An 18,608-nucleotide genomic window follows, 5' to 3' on the forward strand; every position below is an offset into this window, starting at 1 on the left:
GGAGACAGGTGGGGTACTGATAGTGCAGTCTTGTAGGGAATGTGAGGATTTAATTTTTTTTTTTTTTTTTTTAGAGACAGGATCTTGCTTTGCTGCCCAGGCTGGAGGTAGCACAATCCCAGCTCTGGATTTTAAATTTTGTAATACCAGCAGTGTCAAGTCATTGAAAAATTTTAATGCAAGGGCTGGGCATGGTGGCTGACACTGTAATCCCAGCACTTTGGGAGGCCGAGGTGGACAGACTGCTTGAACCCAGAAGTTTGAGACCAGCCTGGGCAACATGGCAAAACTCCATCTCTACTAAAAATACAAAAAAATTAGCTAGGCATGGTGGCACACACCTGTAGTCCCAGTTACCTGGGAGGCTGAGGTGGTAGGATCACCAGAGCCCTGGAGGTCAAGGCCGCAGTGAGCTATGATCACAGCACTCCACTCCAGCCTGGATGACACAGTGAGACCCTGTCTCAAAAAATAAATAAAAATAAATAAAGCATGGAAGTTACATGATCACAATTTTCATTTTTATTACTATATGGCAACTAGTGCATGAGGTAAAGTAGTTGTGGGTGTACCATGTATGAGACAGTCCAATCAAGGGTATAGATACCCTGGGCAATGGTAAGGTAGATTTTACATTTATCATTTACACCTATATAAGGCAGGAGCAAATAGGACTTGGAAAATAGATGTGCGGGATGTAAAAAATAATTACTCTTTCTAGACAAACTATTAGTAAAACACAGGCAAAGGGAATAATTGATTGAGCCTGTTGAAGAAGATGCCACCATTGGGTGTTGCTGTTTAAGAGAAGTGACCCTAGGATAGTTTTCTGTAGTCTATTTAAAGATAAACACAATAATAGGAGACCTTTCTTTCAGAAACTTCCAGGCCGGGTGTGGTGGCTCATGCCTGTAATCCCAGCACTTTGGGAGGCCAATGCAGGAGGATCACTTGAGGTTAGGAGACCAGCCTGGCCAACATGGTGAAACTCCGTCTCTACTAAAAACACAAAAATTAGCAGGCATGGTGGCGGGCACCTGTAATCCCAGCTACTTGGAAGGCTGCGGCAGGAGAATCGCTTGAACCCGGGAGGCGGAGGTTGCGTTGAACTGGAGCTCACACCACTGCACTCCAGCCTGGCTGACAGAGCAAGACTCCATATCAAAAAAAAAAAAAAAAAAGCCAGGCACAGTGGCTCATGCCTGTAATCCCAACATTTTGGGAGGCTGAGCGGGGGCGGATCACTTGAGATCAGGAGTTCAAGACCAGCCTGACCAACATGGTGAAACCCCATCTCTACTAAAATACAAAAATTAGCTGGGCGTGGTGGTGCATGCCTGTAATGTGCCAGCTACTCTGGAGGCTGAGGCAGGAGACTCGCTTGAACCTGGGAGGTGGAAGTTGCAGTGAGATCACGCCACTGCACTCCAGCCTGGGCAACAACAGAGCAAGACTCCCATCTCCAAAAAAAAAAAAAAAAATTTCCAATCTTGTAATATCCCATGTCCACCCTTTTCTAAGTACAGGATACTCCTGAGATTTAACTTATAATCACATTTTATCTCCTTAAGTCTACGATTATAAGCTTTTAAAAAAGGATACCAAAATTAGTGTAACAAGAATTACTCAGTTTCAGTTACACAATTCCAACCTTCAACCTGCAGAAAAACCAGTATTTACGTTTGTTGTATTTTCATCACTAGATGGGTAAGAGGAAATGCTAGTGATTAAAACACAGAAATCTGTTTCATGTAACTTTTTATTAAAAATAGTTTTTATATTGGATACATGTTTACAGATACCATTTTAAGAGGACCTAAGGCATACAAATGTGGGCTCTTGGCTTGCTTCACTGAGTAAAGATAAAGATACAAAAATCCAGATCTGTCTGAGGGTAGTCATTTAAAGACAGCTGCTAACGTGGAATTCTCACAATTGTTCTTTTAAGGGATATTTTAAGCCTTATTCTCTTATCATCGTAGGTAAGCACTTGTACCATGAAAACTGTAAACTGTACTTCAGGAAAACATTCACATTTCTGCTACAAGAAAAGGTTCAGATGATGATGTAAATGTTTAAGACTTATGGCAGCTCTTCAGAAAGAAAAAGGAAGTCTTCATAAGATACAGAGACAGGGAGGCTGAGGCGGGTGGATCGCAAGGTCAGGAGTTCAAGACCAGCCTGGCCAAGATGGTGAAACCCCATCTCTACTGAAAATACAAAAATTAGCCTGGCATGGTGATGGGCACCTGTAATCCCAGCTACTCGGGAGGCTGAGGCAGAGAATTGCTTGAACCCAGGTGGCAGAGGTTGCAATGAGCTGAAATCGTGCCACTGCACTCCAGCCTGGGCGATGGAGCGAGACTACATCTCAAAAAAAAAAAAAAAAAGAAAAATAGTACTTCCTACTAGGACTTAAAGTTACTTAAGAGGAGTCAAGAGTAATGAGGAGGGCTGGACACGGTGGCTCACACCTGTAATCCCAGCACTTTTGGAGGCCGAAGCAGGCGGATCACTTGAGGTCAGGAGTTCAAGACCAGCCTGGCCAACATAGCGAAACCCTGTGTCTACTAAAAATTAGCTGGGTGTGGTAATGGGTGCCTGTACTCCCAGCTACTCAGAAGGCTGAGGCAGGAGAATCAATAGAACCCAAAGGTGGAGGTTGCAGTGGGCTGAGATTGCGCCACTGCACTCCAGCCTGGGCAACAGAGCGAGATTCAAACAAACAAACAAAAAGTAACTAGGAAACTGTTTTACATGTGGGCTTATTATAAGAAGAAATTTAATAAAAGCTGAGAGATGGGTCTGGATAAAACTTGCTGATTCAAAGAAAGTGGATGGGAACTTTACTGATCTTGGTTTAAAATATCCTGAGTCACCTGCCTTATGAGGTGGAAGGTCTTTCTTTCTTATTATATGTACACCTTTAACTGAAGAGGTGAGAAAAGCTCCATACCATGATGCTTTGATTTCCCCAAGGCTTACCTTCTATAAGTAGTCAGTGATAAAGTGCCGTTGACCCGCATTTGTTTAGAATTATTTCATTAAAACTGGGGTATGACCTAGCAGTTTATAATAAATATTTATGTATAATTTTATTGCCTTTTAAAAGATACTGTAAAATTGACATATCTCAAAATGGAGTTAATTTATATTTACAACAAACCAAACACAAACATCAATTATGGAATTACAGGGTCACATTTTAATTCCTGAATTTTACAGTTTAGCATTAATATCACCACATGTATACAAATGGTGTAAAACAAGTACAGTGATATTTTTAATACAAAATAAACATCTGTTTTATGGAAAAACTATACTTCATATCTACACAGACAGCTCATCTTTTCCAAACAATAGCCAAAATTAAAATTAACTACAAAATCTCCAAAACAGGGGAAACTGCTTCAGATTAAACTATTCCAGGAAAAATGGACCCATAACACATTACAAGGGTGATCTAAAGATTGTGGCTGGAATTACTATTAAAAATTTTTTTTTTCCCAATGCATTAAATTGTATTTTGGGGACATTTTTCTCACTTCGGCATGATCTCAGATCATAGATGAGCAAACTAACATTAAAATATGTACAGTTAACTTGTTGCTCTAAAAATAAAACGTAACTGTTTGCCTCAATTTAATTTTAAAATTCACTTACGTACATGGAATGTGCTTTTACTCTTCTTAAAAAAGCAGCTTTCATATCACACCCTTGTTTACAGAAAAGCTACATGTGCTGCATGCTGACTTTCACAAGTCGCTTCTTGGATCAAAATGGCTTCTAGATACTAAATGCCACTTAATTCAGCACTATTCTTTGTTGGTCTGTATAAGTAACACTTTAAAACTTGCAGCTCTGGAAAGAGAGAGAACTTTACTAACAAAGCAAAAAGTGATTTCAAAGTATCTTCCACAAAAGATTGTACTGGTAGGTGGTTGAAAACATTCTGTTCTATCCACTTTCAAATTTCTAGAGAAAATCATTTTGGAATACTACTGTACTGATTCTTGGCCTTCATTGTCTCTAAAAGTGCTGATTTTAACATTATCTTAAAACTGTCCAGTTTGAATTGAGCTTGTTTTCATCAATATACATATTGAAAATTCCTGGTGTAGAAAATTCAACATGTGCTGAATATGGGGTGTACCTCCCTTCAACTACCTAAAAGGCTGAACTTTTGTTAAATCTTAAATAAATGGTCCCAACAGCTTAACTTCATTTTTTTAATGATAGTTGAATGTGTTTTCCATAAAAATTTCTTTTAAAAAGAGGCAACTGATTAAAACAACAACATGGCCAGCACCATTATACAAGTAATGTTATTGAGTTTACAACTGAAGTTCTATAAAATTGTTTTTAGATCAATACCCCGAGGAGCAACCCTGCATTATTATATCAACCTTTTCCCCTCCCCTAAACCATCCCAAAACCTGTGACTTTTCCTTGCTGAGAATCTGTCTCCCAGGTTCTGGTTACTAACGTTTGTTTTGACAGCCTAAAAGGCAAACCCCTTAATTACTAGCAAGCAATGAAGTTCCTGGGAAGCCTGTTTTTTTATTAGAACTAAACTCCCTTAGCTGATATATTGAGTGTCTTTTGCTACTCCTTGTATATTTTCTAAGTTCAATTGAGAAAGCTTTCTGATTCGGATTTACAGCTCATTGAACAGTTGCAGCATTTTAAGACCACATGTTGAGGGTCTCCTAATAAATATTTTATGAGCCAAGACGAGGTCTTTTCCTGGGGGATGTTTCTTCTTCTTCATCTTCCTCTTCATCATCTGGATAATCCACTAAGCCAACCAAACTTCCCTATTGAAGAATTTAAAAAATTTTTCTTTAAACATATATAACAAAAAAGAGTTTTTAGTACAAATCCAATCACTTGTAAAGATATCAGAAATCGTTTTTCTAAATCATATCAGAAATTAACACATTTGAATTTGATAAAGGAACTGCCTGAAATTACGAACATCTGAGTACTAATTGGTAGCACTTGCAGTAACCCTTAACTTTTCTATCTGGTTCTTGGATTATTAATGATACTTCAAAACTCAATTCTGCAAAATTTTACTGTGGGAAAATGCCTACTTTTCCAAATAGGGATAACAATGATAACATCTGGAAGCTGGAAAGGACATTGGAGATGCACTAGTGCATTTCTCTAATTTTATTACCACAAGAAATCCCTTTGTAGTCTTTGTTCATCTTGTGTATATTTCATCACTAAGTACACATCATCGTTTTCATTGTGCTTTTGAAGTATAGCTTAAATGGCTGAAGATAGACACATGAAATGATTCCTATAAAATAATAAGTAAAACATTCAGGGCTAGCTCTCTGACCAAAAGAAAAATAAGCATGAGGTAATTCATGGTCTTGGCCTTTGATGAGTAACAGACTTCTGTGAAAATCCTAGAAAAACTCTGGGTATTCTCCAGAAAATTATACATCCACAGCATTTCATTCATTTTGAGCCAATCCCATGAAAACTTATGTCCTATAGGTTAAGAGGGCTTCTGTAAACACTGTATTTAGTTCAAACCCTTCAGACCTCTAGGAGATAAACAAATACAACAGCAGTAACTCATTTTTCATATCTAAAGTACTGAGATACCTGGTTTTACCAGAATGTAACCAAATCACTATAATATTAACCAACCAAAAAGAGGCCCCTGGGCAGCTAGAAACAGTTATCAGAAAGACTTCTATACCTGTCTGAGAATCTGTTTCTTAACTTAATCACACACACATCTTAAGTCTGGATATGCAAGAAGCAACATGGCTAAATTGTTAAAAACAGGCTAACTGTAGGTCTGATGTCAAATTCTAATGACAGCACGTTTTATGTAAAAAAACAAACAAAACTTTGGGGGCGGGCACAGTGGCTTATGCCTGTAATTCCAGCATTTTGGGAGGCTGAGGCAGACAGGTCACCTGAGAGATGATGAGTTCAAAATCAGCCTGGCCAACATGGTGAAACCCTATCTCTACTAAAAATAAAACATTAGCCCAGCGTGGTGCCAGGCACCTGTAGTCCCAGCGACTCGGGAGTCTGAGGGATGAGAATCTCTTGAACCCAGGAGGTGGAGATCACGCCACTGTATTCTAGCCTGGGCAACAGAGCAAGACTCCATCTCAAAAAAATAAAAAAATAAAACCGCAAACCCTTGGGCAAGTGGTTTAATATCTCTGCCTCAGTTTGTCTGTAAAATTGGTATAGTAGTATTTAGGCCTCAGTGAACTATTTTGAAAATTAAATTGATGGCCAGGCGCAGTGGCTCACGCCTGTAATCCTAGCATTTTGGGAGGCCAGGGTGAGTGGATCACCTAACGTCACGAGTTCTAGTCCAGCCTGACCAACATGGTGAAACCCCGTCTCTACTAAAATACAAAACTGAGCCAGGCGTGGTGGCGCATGCCTGTAATCCCAGCTGCTTCAGAGGCTGAGGCAGGAGACTCGCTTGAACCCGGGAGGTGGAGGTTTCAGTGAGCCAAGATGGTGCCACTGTACTCCAGCCTGGGCAATAAGAGCAAGACTCCATCTCAAAAAAACAACAACAACAACAACAATAAATAAATAAGTTGACAACAAAACATCTAAAGCACTTCAGCACAGTGCTTGGTATGTAGTTAGTGTTCAATAAGTGCTATTAGCTGCTATTACTACTATCATTTTTCTATTATTTTGTTTCTAAGCCAAACAAATTGGAAGAGAGGAAAAACAAGAAATAATTCTTGTATAAAAAGGCACCAATCTGATAATCAAAACGATGACAGCAAAGTTGCAAAGTTTTAATTATGCTTAGTATTACATATCATAATATATAAACATATGTATTCCAAATGGTTAATACTTGTTTTTGCCCAAGATTAATAAATTGTCTGAAAAACTCAGTTATACAATTTGAGTTTTACTTATATTATCTCTGCAAACTAACATACATTTAAAACATGTTTACAATAAAAATAATAAAAATGCAAAATGTGAAATGTTGGAAGTAAAAAGGCCTGAATCTACAGATGCACTTTGTGAAGCTGATTCCATACTTTTAATATGTATCTAGAAATGTACTGTTTTAAAATACCAGATTGAAATTATACTTACTCTTTTACAATCATGTTCATATAAAAAAAGCTTTTGATGTCAGGACATAAAGTTCCATTTCATTGTTTTAAACCCTTGCATTCCATGGTATGAATATATATATGTGTGTGTGTGTGTGTGTGTATATATATATATATTTTTATAGTCTTGCTCTGTCGCCCAGGCTAGAGTGCAGTTGTGCGATCTCAGTTCTCCAGGGTGCAAGTGATTCTTGTGCCTCAGTCACCCAAGTAGCTTGGACTACATGCACGCACCAACATGCCTAGCTAACTTTTGTATTTTTAGTAGACACAGGGTTTCACCGAGTCTTTTACCAGACTGGCCTTGAACTCCTGGCCTCAAGTGATCTGCCTGCCTCAGCCTCCCAAAGTGTTGGGATTACAGGAGTGAGCCACCATGCCCGGCTTCATCATATACTTTAATTCCTGAGTTTCTGGTGGGACATTTGAGTTGTTTTTGCAGGGTATTTAGGTAAGGAATTTAAAAAGTAAATACCAGCAAAGAAAACAGGAGAAGAGAAAACAGCAGTTTAGAGTTGCCAAAGCATTTCTGGAAAAGAGAAATCAGAGGCAAGGCAACTCATACAACAGGAAGAAGCCAAGAACTAAGTATTTGCAGACGGGTACAGAAACAAGAAACTGGCGTGTCTTAAGAGAACCCCAGAAAGAAGCTAGGCAGTAAAGGCACCAAAATACTGGGGAAAGCAGGGAAGACAGTTAAATTATAGTAAAACAGACAACTGGGTCATGGATTCTACACCTCTGACAGCCAGGAGATTTCTGTTCCTCCACCATCACCAACTACAGGGAATTCTACAGAGAAAATGATTCTATAAAGAATAAACTCTATAGAGAATGTGATGAACTTTACAGAGCGAAGGACCGTATATTTCATGATTTTAGGCAAAGAAAAGGGCATGGGTAAGGCCAGGCTGAAAATGAAAGAATACATTTAAATTTTGTATACTGAGCAGACATGCTACCCTACAATAAGCTTTGCTATGTAGGCTCTCAGAACACTAACAACCACGCTTATACTTACAAGGTGTAAGAGACTAGCTTTGTCTGTAAAAGTTAGATGGCTTCACAGAAGGGGTATGGGGGGAACTAAAAACAACTAACACCTCCCCAAAAAAGCAGGGCACTACTAAGTCCATACCATAAAGTCAACTTTTTAAAGTGTGTAATTTTCACACACCATAAACTCACCCTTTTAGAACATATAATTTAGTGGCTTTAGTATATTCACAAGTTATGTAATCACCACTAATTCCAGAACATTTCCATCATTTCACCCACCAAAAAAGTCCCCATAAACAGTCCTCATTCCCCCACCACACCCCCCACCACCCAGCTCTTGGCAACCACTAACCTACTTTGTTTCCGTGGATTTGCTTATTCTGGACAGTTCATATAAATGGAATCATACAATATGTGGTTTTTTTGTGACTGGTTTACTTCAATTACCACAATGTTTTCAAAGTTAATCTATGCTTAGCATATCAGGACTTTATTCCTTTTTATGGCCAAATAATATCCACTGTATGAATATGCCACATTTTGTGTATCCATTCATCATAAACTGAGAGACATTTGGGTTATTCCCACTTTTTGGCTATTATGAACAATGCTGCTATTAACATTCATATACAAGTTTTACAGTGGACACATTTTTAGTTTTCTTAAATATATACCGAGGAAATGAGGTAGTTGGGTCTTATGGTAAGTCTGGGTCATACGGTACACTGACTTTTTAGGGAACCTCCTGACTATACTCCAAAGCTGCTATACCATTTTATTTATATTTATTTATTTATTGAGACATGGTCTCACTCTGTTGCCCAGGCTGGAGTACAGTGACGTGATCTTGGCTCATTGCAACCTCTGCGTGCTGTGCTCAAGTGATCCTCCCACCTCAGCCTCCTGAGGGACCACAGTCATGTGCCACCATGTCCAGCTAATTTTTGTAGAGACGGGGTTTTGCCATGTTGCCCAGGCTGGTCTCGAGCTCCTGGGTTCACGCGATCCTCCTGCCTCGGATCTCCGAAAGTGCTGGGATTACAGGCATGAGACTCTGCACCTGGCCTGTTGTGCTATTTTATATTCTCACTAGCAACGGATGTCACAATTTACATTCTTGCTAACACTTGTTTTTGTGCATCTTTTTTATTATAGCTATCCTAGAAGATGTGAAATGCTATCATATTGTGATTTTGATTTGCATTTCCCTTACTAATGATGTTAAACATCTTTCCACGTGCTTACATGGGCCACTTGTGTATCTTCTTTTTAGAAATGTCTATTAAAATCCTTTGCCCATTTTAAAACTGGGTTGTCATGCTGAGGTGTAAGAGTTCTTTATATATTCTGGATACCAGTTACTTATCAGATGTATCATTTACAAATATTTCTTCCCATTTTGTGGATTGTCTTTTCAATTTATGGTAGTATCCTTTGGAGTACAAAATTTTTAAAATTTGATGGAGTCCAATTTATTATTTTTCTTTTGTCACTTGTGGTATTTGTGTCATATTCTAAGAAATCATTGCCTAAATCCAAGGTCATAGATATTTATGCCTTTTTTTAAAAAAGAGCTTTAGACTTATAACTTTTACATTTGGATCTTTTCATCCATTGTGAGAGTTTTGTATATGATGTGAGATAGGCCTCTAACTTCATTCTTCTGCATGTGGATATACAGTTGTAACATTTATTGAAAAGGGTATTCTGGCCAGGCGCAGTGGCTCACACCTGTAATCCCAGCACTCTGGGAGGCCGAGGCGGACAGATCACGAGGTCAGGAGATCAAGACCATCCTGGCTAACACAGTGAAACCCCGTCTCTACTAAAAATACAAAAAATTAGCCAGGTGTGGCGGGCGCCTGTAGTCCCAGCTACTCGGGAGGCTGAGGCAGGAGAATGGCATGAACCGGGAGGCGGAGCTTGCAGTGAGCCAAGATTTCGCCACTGCACTCCAGCCTAGGCGACAGAGCGAGACTCTGTCTCAAAAAAAAAAAAAAAAGAAAGAACAGAGTACTCTTTCCCCCATCAAATTGTCTTAGCACTCTTATTAAAATCTGCCTTTTTTTTTTTTTTTAAATGAAAGGAAATCCTAAGATTACCACTTGAGTAGTTTCCAATGTGAATGAAAGGATCAAAATAAATGACAATAATAACCTATGAAAAAGCACTTTGGGAGGCCGAGGTCGGTGAATCACTTGAGGCCAGGAATTCCTGATGAGCCTGGCCAACATGGTGAAACCCCATCTCTACTGAAAATACAAAAATTAGCCATGCATGGTGTCGCACACCTGTAATCCTACAACATTATAATAAATGCACATTCTATACAGAAATACACATGTATATGAAACGATGTATGTAAGTGGTCACACACTGCAGCAATGATTGTAACTACAAAAAGCTGGAAACAACTTGAATGCCCATCGATAGGGGCTAATTATAAATTAAGGTATATCTACACTTTTGAGTTCTATGCAGGAAATCTCTAATGTCCTGATATGCAGAATTCACCAAGATAAATTTGCTACATAAAAAAGTAAGATAACAGGTTTCTCTACTGTGAGTCTGTGACAAGTGTTTATTTTAGTATCCACAAATGGCTTCTCATTCTGATTTTATATATTTTTCCTCATAGAAAACATGCAAGTTTTACAGTTATACAACTAAAGAAGTATTTTGTCTTTATGACATTTATATCATAAAAACAAATGTTCTGTTTAAATTCATTACTAGCTAATGTCTAGCCAGCCTTCAACTATAGCAATTAACACTGTTGGTGAAACTGGCTAAACCAAAGGGCAACTGGTGATAAAGAATCTGCCACCCCTTAGGAATGTGGGCATGCTTTGTTAAGAAGGCTGAGAGCAAATTAAAGCGGTGCTTAACTTCTGTCAACTCCTATCTTGCTTAATTTCAAAATTCTGTATCTACAGTGATTGAGCAACTGTTTTCCAAGAACATTGTTTTTATCCCCGTCTCTAAAAAGGATGTATAACAGATGTATTTTGTAATCTGCTGTTAAGTGTCAAGAAGAGTGAAAAAGGTGTTGGTGCTTGCATTTAATTTTGCTCATTCATAAGTAAATTATCTGGAAGGATAATAAAAACTCAGGGAAATATCACAGAAAATATAATAGGAAAACAAAATGAACAGGATATAAAAGTAGGATAGAAAAGGTATGCAGTATTGACATATTATTAGAAATAAAAGACATAGCTAAAAGAGTTCAAAGGTATCTTTGTGGAGGGGAACAGAGGGACTGATTTTTTTCTAATATAAACTTGCCTTTTGGTAATATTTGACTTTTGAAAGTAAGTGCATGTATTACTTCGATTTGAAAAAAAAAAAGAAAAAGAAAAGCTAACATATATTGAGAAGGTGTCAAGCAGTGTTCTCAGCATTTTACATTTGTTAAATAATTTAATCATCCCAACAAGCTTATAAAGTAGGTACTATTTTATCCCTTTTTAAAACAAGAAAGTCAGCCAGGCATGCTGGCTAACGCCTGTTAATCCTAACACTTTGGGGGGCTGAGCAGGACTGCTTGAGCCCAGCAGTCTGAGACCAGCCTGGGCAACATGGCGAAAACCCATCTCTACCAAAAATACAAAAACTAGCCAGGCATAGTGGCATGCACCTGCATCCCCAGCTACTCGGGAGGCTGAGATGGGAGGATCAGTTGAGCCCAGGAGGTAGGGGAGGCAGTGAGCTGTGATCGCACCACTGCACTCCAGGCTGGGTGACAGAGTGAGACTGTCGCAACAACAACCGGGAAGCAGGAAGGCAGGCAGCTTAAGGCCCAGAGAGATTAAATAACTTATTCAAGGTGATATAGCTAGGAAGAGGCAGAGTCAACATTTGAACCCAAACAACACAACTCTATGGCAAATACTCTTTTTTGAGACAGGGTCTCACTCTCTTGCTCAGGCTGGAGTGCAGTGGCAAGATCATGGCTCACTGAAGTCTCCACCTCTCAGGCTCAACCGACTCTCCTGCCTAAGACTCTTGAGTAGCTGGAACCACAGGTGTGTGCCACCACACCCAGCTAATATTTTAATACTTTTTGTAGAGATGGTGTCTCACCTTGTTGCCCAGACTGGTCTTGGACTCCTGGGCTCAAGCGATCCTCCTGCCTTGGCCTCCCACAGTCCTAGGATTACAGGTGTAAGCCACTGTGCCCAGCCCAAACATTCTTAATGTAGTGTCACAATATCACTCTAAATTGTCCTACCATAAAGTTGAAAATTAATTTTAAAATTTTCCAGTTAAAAAACATAAAATATATTTCAAATACAGAATACCATGAAAATGCTATTGTCAAGAGCCTATCTCACTATACTACTGAATGAAAATTCTTCATTTTTGTAAAATAAACTTAGACTTATATTTTGTGTTCCAAACAAGATGCATTCCTTCAGCTAGGTGTGCACTACCATGGTGTTTCTGCTTGTCTTTCTATCTTTATACAATAGTTGTCCCATATTTATGCCTTTTTATTTTAAGCCACTCCTTTTTGGGGAAAAAGGATGATTTCATATAACATATGAACAAGAAAAATGTTTCATATAAAATTTAAACTTGTTTATAAAAAAGGTAACCAAGGGAAATACATTTGTTATAAGAACAACAGAAAGTCTAATATCCTTAACTAAAGATTCATCAACAATAATATAATCCAATTTGCAGAGAAGAGCAGATTCAAAAGGCTAATATTTAGCCTTACTACCAATAAAGTATACACAATTGAAAATGAGATATTATATACTGTCTCACCTACCTACCTGGCAAATACTAAAAATAATTATAGCACTGGCAAAGCTGCAATTGGCCAGGCACACTCATATACAGTTTATAGTAACATCAACTGGCACAGACTTTCTGAAGATGAATGTGACCGTATGTATGAAGATATTCTACTACTCAACTATCCAAGAAAATAATTTAAAATGCAGTAACACTAAGTAGTCAGTGAAATATTAGAATCAACTTAAGTGCTCCAAAATAGAATGGGGGACAAGGAGGAAGGATGCTTACATTTATTATCATAAGCCTAAATAAAATGAAATTCTCCTTGGGAGGCCGAGGTGGGCGGATCATGAAGTCAAGAGATCGAGACCATTCTGGCCAATGTGGTGAAACCCCATCTCTACTAAAAATACAAAAATTAGCTGGGTGTGGTGGCATGCGCCTATAGTCCCAGCTACTTGGGAGGCTGAGGCAGGAGAATTGCTTGAACTCGGGAGGCGGAAGTTGCAGTGAGCTGAGATCACTCCACTGCACACCAGCCTGGCGACAGAGTGAGACTCTGTCTCAAAAAATAAAATAAAATAAAATAAATAAAATAATAAAAAAATAAAATAAAATTCTATAATCAACAATGTTTTGATAACAAAAATTCTATTGAAATTGTTTTGATTATCCAAATTTTTTTCAGTAAACATGAAAAAATCTCAGATGGGAAAAGCAAAGTTTGTGTGTAATGCTGTTTCACCTACCTTGGTGGCTGTTACTGATGTAGCCAAGTTTGTGGTTTTGGAAGAGGATCCATTAGAAGTTGCTGGCGGTGTCTGAGCCACTACAGATTTACTGTTTGTTCCATTAGCAGCACTGGCAGAGTGGGAGAAAGTAAATTTGAAGCCACCAGGAGATGTCCTTTTGGGAAGGTTTTCCTTGTCTTCACTTTCTTTTGCTAAAGCAAAAGTAAAATTTTGAACGTATATCAATAAATACTGCTAAGTCAAAACATCTAAAAAGAGCAATAATTTAAAAACTTATAAAACATTGCTGCCTGGGCACAGTGGCTCACGCCTGTAATCCCAACACTTTGGGAGGCTGAGGCGGGCAGATCACCCAAGGCCGGAGTTCGAGACCAGCCTGACCAACATGGAAAAACCCCGTCTTTACTAAAAATACAAAATTATCTGGGTGTGGTGGCGTATGTCTATAATCCCAGCTACTTGGGAGGCTGAAGCAGGAGAATCACTTGAACCCGGGAGGCAGAGGTTGTGGTGAGCCGAGATCATGCCATTGCACTCCAGCCTGGGCAACAAGAGCGAAACTCTGTCTCAAAAAAAAAAGAAAGAAAGAAAAAGAAAAAAAAATTGCCTTTGTTTCCTAAGAACTTTTTAAAAAGTAGAGCATGATGTGTACAGTGATGATATGGTTTGGCTCTGTGTCCCCCCCCCAAATCTCAAATCAAATTGTAATCCCCATGTGTCAGGGGAGGGACCTGCTGAGAGGTGACTGGATCATGGGGGTGGACTTCCCCCTTGCTGTTCTTGTGACAGTGAGTTCTCACAAGATCTGGTTGTTCTAAAGGGTGGCATGTCCCCCCTTGCTCTCTCTCTCCTGCTGCCATGTAAGACATGCCTTGTTTCCCATTCACCTTCCACCACAAGTTTCCTGAGGCCTCCCCAGCTACGTGGAATTGTAAGTCAATTATACCTCTTTTCTTCATAAATTACACAGTCTCAGGTAGTTCTTTAAAGCAGTGTGAAAACGAACTGACACAGAAAATTTGTACCAGGAGTGGGGTACTGCTATAAAGATACCTGAAAATGGCAAGGCGCAGTGGCTCATGCCTGTAATACCAGTACTTTGGGAGGCTGAGGAGGGTGGATAACTTGAGGTCAGGAGTTCAAGACCAGCCTGGCCAACATGTTGAAACCTCTTCTCTATTAAAAATACAAAAATTAGCTGGGGGTGGTGGCAAACACCTATAATCCCAGCTGCTCTGGTGGCTGAGGCAGGAGAATCGCTTGAACCCTGGAGGCAGAGGTTGCAGCGAGCCGAGATTGTGCCACTGAACACCAGCCTGGGCGACAGAGTGACACTCCATCTCAAAAAAAAGATACCTGAAAATGTGGAAGCAACTTTGGAACCGGGTAATAGGCAGAGGTTGGAACAATTTGGAGGTCTTAGAAAAAGACAAGAAGATATGGGAAAGTCTAGAACTTCCAAAAGACTTGTTGACTGGTTTTGACCAAAATGCTGACAGTGATATGGACAATGAAGTCCAGGCTGAGGAGGTCTCAGATGGAGGTAAGGAACTTACTTGGAACTGGAGTAAAGGTCATACTTGCTATGCTTTAGCAAAGAGACTGGCAGCATTTTGCCCCTGCCCTAGAGATCTGTGGAACTTGAACTTGAGAGAGATGATTTAGGGTATCTGGTGGAAAAATCTCTAAGCAGCAAAGCATTCAAGTGGTGGCCTCGGCTGGGCATGGCACGGTGGCTCACGCCTGTAATCCCAGCACTCTGGGAGGTTGAGGTGGGTGGATTACTTGAGGTCAGGAGTTCAAGACCAGCTTGGCCAACATGGTGAAACCCTGTCTCTACTAAAAATACAAAAATTAGCTGGTGGTCATGGTGGCACACACCTGTAGTCCCAGCTACTTGGGAGGCTGAGGCAGGAGAATTGGTTGAACCTGGGAGGCAGAGGTTGCAGTGAGCTGAGATCATGCCACTGCATTCCAGCCTGGGCAACAGAGATTCCATCTCAAAAAAAAAAAAAAAAAAAAAAAGCCTTCTGGCTGTTTCTAAAAGTGTATGCTCATATGCATGAAGAAAGAGATAGTCTGAAATTAGAATTTATATTTAAAAAGGAGCAGAGCATAAAGTTTGGAAAACTTGCAGCCTGACCATGCAGTAGAAAAGAAAAACCCATTTTCTGAGGAGAAATTCAAGCTGGCTGCAGAAATCTGAATAAGTAACAAGGAGCCAAATGTTAATTCACAGGCCCAGAGGCCTAGGAGGGAAAAATGGTTTTGTGAACTGGGCCCAGGGACCTACTGCTCTGTGCAGTCTTGGGACACTCTGCATCCCAGGTGCTGCAGCTCCAGTCATGGTTAAAAGGAGCCAAGGTACAGCTTGGGCCATGGCTTTAGAGGGTGCAAGCCCCAAGTCTTGGTGGCTTCCATGTGATGCTGGGCCTGTGGGTGTGCAGAGGGCAAGAACTGAGGTTTGGTAACCTCTGATTCTCAAGCCATCTAGATTTCAGAAGACATGCAGAAATGCCTAGATGTCTAGGCAGAAATCTGCTGCAGGGGCAGAGCTCTTATGAAGAACCTCTACTAGGGCAGTGCAGAAGGGAAATGTGAGGTTGCAGCCCCCACACAGAGTCCCCACTGGGATACTGCCTAGTGCAGCCATGAGAAGAGGGCCATCATCCTCCAGACCCCAGAACAGTAGATCCACCAACAGCTTGCACCATGTACCTGGAAAAGCCACAGGCACTCAACTCCAGCCCATGAAAGCAGCTATGGGGGCCACACCCGGCAGAGCCATAGGGGCAGAGCCAGCTGGGGCCTTGGGAGCCTACCTGTTGTATCAGCATGCCCTGGTGTTAGACACGGAGTCAAAGGACACGATTTCGGAGCTTTAAGATTCAAAGACTGCCCTGCTGGGCTTCGGACTTGCCCAGGGCCTGTAGCCTCTTTGATTTGGCCAATTTCTCCCATTTGGAATGGGAGCATTTACCCAATGTCTGCACCCTCATTGTATCTTGGAGGTAACTAACTTGTTTTTTATTTTATAGGCTCATAGGCAGAAGGGATTTACCTTGTCTCATATGAGACTTTGTGCTTGGATTTTTGAGTTAATGCTGGAATGAGTTATGACTTTGGGGGACTGTTGGGAAGGCATGATTGGTTTTGAAATGTAAAAAGGACATGAGATTAGGGAGGGGCCGTGGTGGAATGATAAGGTTTGGCTCTTGTCCCCACCCAAATCTCATTGTGAATTGTAATTGTGTTGGAGGACATGATTGAATCATGGAGGCAGAATACCCCCTTGCTATTTTTGTGATAGTGAGTTCTCATGAGATCTGGTTGTTTAAAAGTGTATGGCACCTTGGTCGGGCTTGGTGGCTCATGCTTGTAATCCCAGCACTTTTTGAATCATCTGAGGCCAGGAGTTCGAGACCAGCCTGGTCAACATGGTGAAATCCCATCTCTATTGAAAATGTAAAAATTAGCCGGGTGTGGTAGTGCATGCCTGTAATCCCAAATACTTGGGAGGCAGGAGAATCGCTTGAACCTGGGAGGCGGAGGTTGCAGTGAGCTGAGATCACGGCACTGCACTTCAGGCTGGGCAACAAGAGTGAGACTACATCTCAAAAAACAAACAAACAAACAAACAAAAGTGTGTGGCACCTCCTCCTTCACACTCTCTGTCTCCCGCTCCACCATGGTTAAATGCTTGCTTTCCTTGCGCCTTCAACCATAACTGTAAGTTTCCCGAAGCCTTTCAGCCATGTTTCCTGTTAAGCCTAAGGAACCGTGAGTCGATCAAACCTCTTTTCTTCATAAACTACCCAGTCTTAGGTAGTTCTTTATAACAGTATTAAACGAACTAATACAAGTGAAAAGTCTTTATCAGCTAGAATCTTAGAAATCTCAGTATTAGGAAGGACCTTACGGATCATAACAAAATTAGCCATCCTATGCTAGAACTCTACATTGTGGTATCTAGCATATCCATCTAAAATCTCATGAGCTGTCTGACTCTTCCTTTTATTGTCTCCCTGTAGCTTCCACTCACTGATTCTACACTTCTTTACTCACTGTAAAAACCTAGTAATTTCTCTCACAAGTCAATATTCCAAATGCCTAATGACAATGATCAAGTCTGTAAGTCCTAAATATTCCAGGTTCCCTTTTCTGTTTGTTTTATGACATAGGTGTCCAATCCCTTTTAACATCTGGTTATTATTTTTATATATGATTCTTAACAGCGTCTCACTCAACACTGGATACAGAACTTCAAATATGGCTGTATTGCCTCTTTTGACTGTAGTCAGGGCAGTACCTACAATGAGTAAAGGCAGAAGAATTTGTCTAGCAAAGGTACCCATTCCTTAGGACATTTTAATAGGCTTTTTGCTTCACCATGCTGAGGCAAAAAAAACTTATCAAATTAATGAGTTGAAAATGAGTAGGAACAATAGTTTCAAAGAAAATGTAATAAATAAATTTTCTGAGAATTGCCTTCAGAAAATGTCACATTCAAAATCACAAACTTACATAATAAATCCAAGAAAGGCTTTTATCTTCTAAGACATAAATTTTTTGTTTTGTTTTTGAGATAGGGTCTTTCTCTGTTACCAGGCTAGAGTGCAGCGGCAGCTCATGGCTCACTGCAGCTTCGACCTGCTGGGCTCAAGTGATCCTCCAGCCTCACCCTTCCTAGTAGCCGGGACTCCAGGTAACTGCCACTGTGCCCATCTAATTTTTGTGTTTTTTTTGTAGAGACAGGGTTTTACCATGCTACCCAGGGTCGTCTGGAACTCCCGGGCTCAAATGATCCACCTGCCTCAGCCTCCCAAAGTGCTGGGATTACAGATGTAAGCCACCATGCCCAGCAAGGTATAAATTTTAATTAAATATTTAAATGACATACACAGGGCAGTATTCCAAAAAATGGTAATTCCTCAGGCCACAGAAATAAAATGATTAGTTCTTTTGAAAGATATAG

The 18,608-nt window shown here is 40.1% G+C and overlaps 1 protein-coding gene across 10 annotated transcripts in view; it reads right to left on the bottom strand.

Annotated features, from left to right (window-relative positions):
• Nucleotides 1-1,741: 1,741 nt before the first annotated feature.
• PPP4R3B (protein phosphatase 4 regulatory subunit 3B) overlaps nt 1,742-18,608 on the bottom strand; it is a 73,572-nt gene continuing 56,705 nt past the window's right edge. For 4 of the 10 annotated variants that reach the window (XM_009184223.3, XM_009184220.3, XM_021924834.2 and 1 more), the window contains 2 exons: nt 13,631-13,824; nt 3,183-4,817 (listed from right to left, as the gene is read on the bottom strand). In XM_009184223.3, the coding sequence (XP_009182487.1) occupies nt 4,722-4,817; nt 13,631-13,824 (290 nt within the window). In that variant the 3' untranslated portion in view covers nt 3,183-4,721. Of the gene's footprint in view, nt 4,818-13,630; nt 13,825-18,608 lie in introns of all 10 variants that reach the window. The other 6 variants (XM_009184226.4, XM_009184225.4, XM_009184219.3 and 3 more) reach the window with 3 other exon arrangements.

This window comes from Papio anubis, chromosome 14 (assembly GCF_008728515.1).
Source record: "Papio anubis isolate 15944 chromosome 14, Panubis1.0, whole genome shotgun sequence".
Taxonomy (NCBI): domain Eukaryota; kingdom Metazoa; phylum Chordata; class Mammalia; order Primates; family Cercopithecidae; genus Papio; species Papio anubis.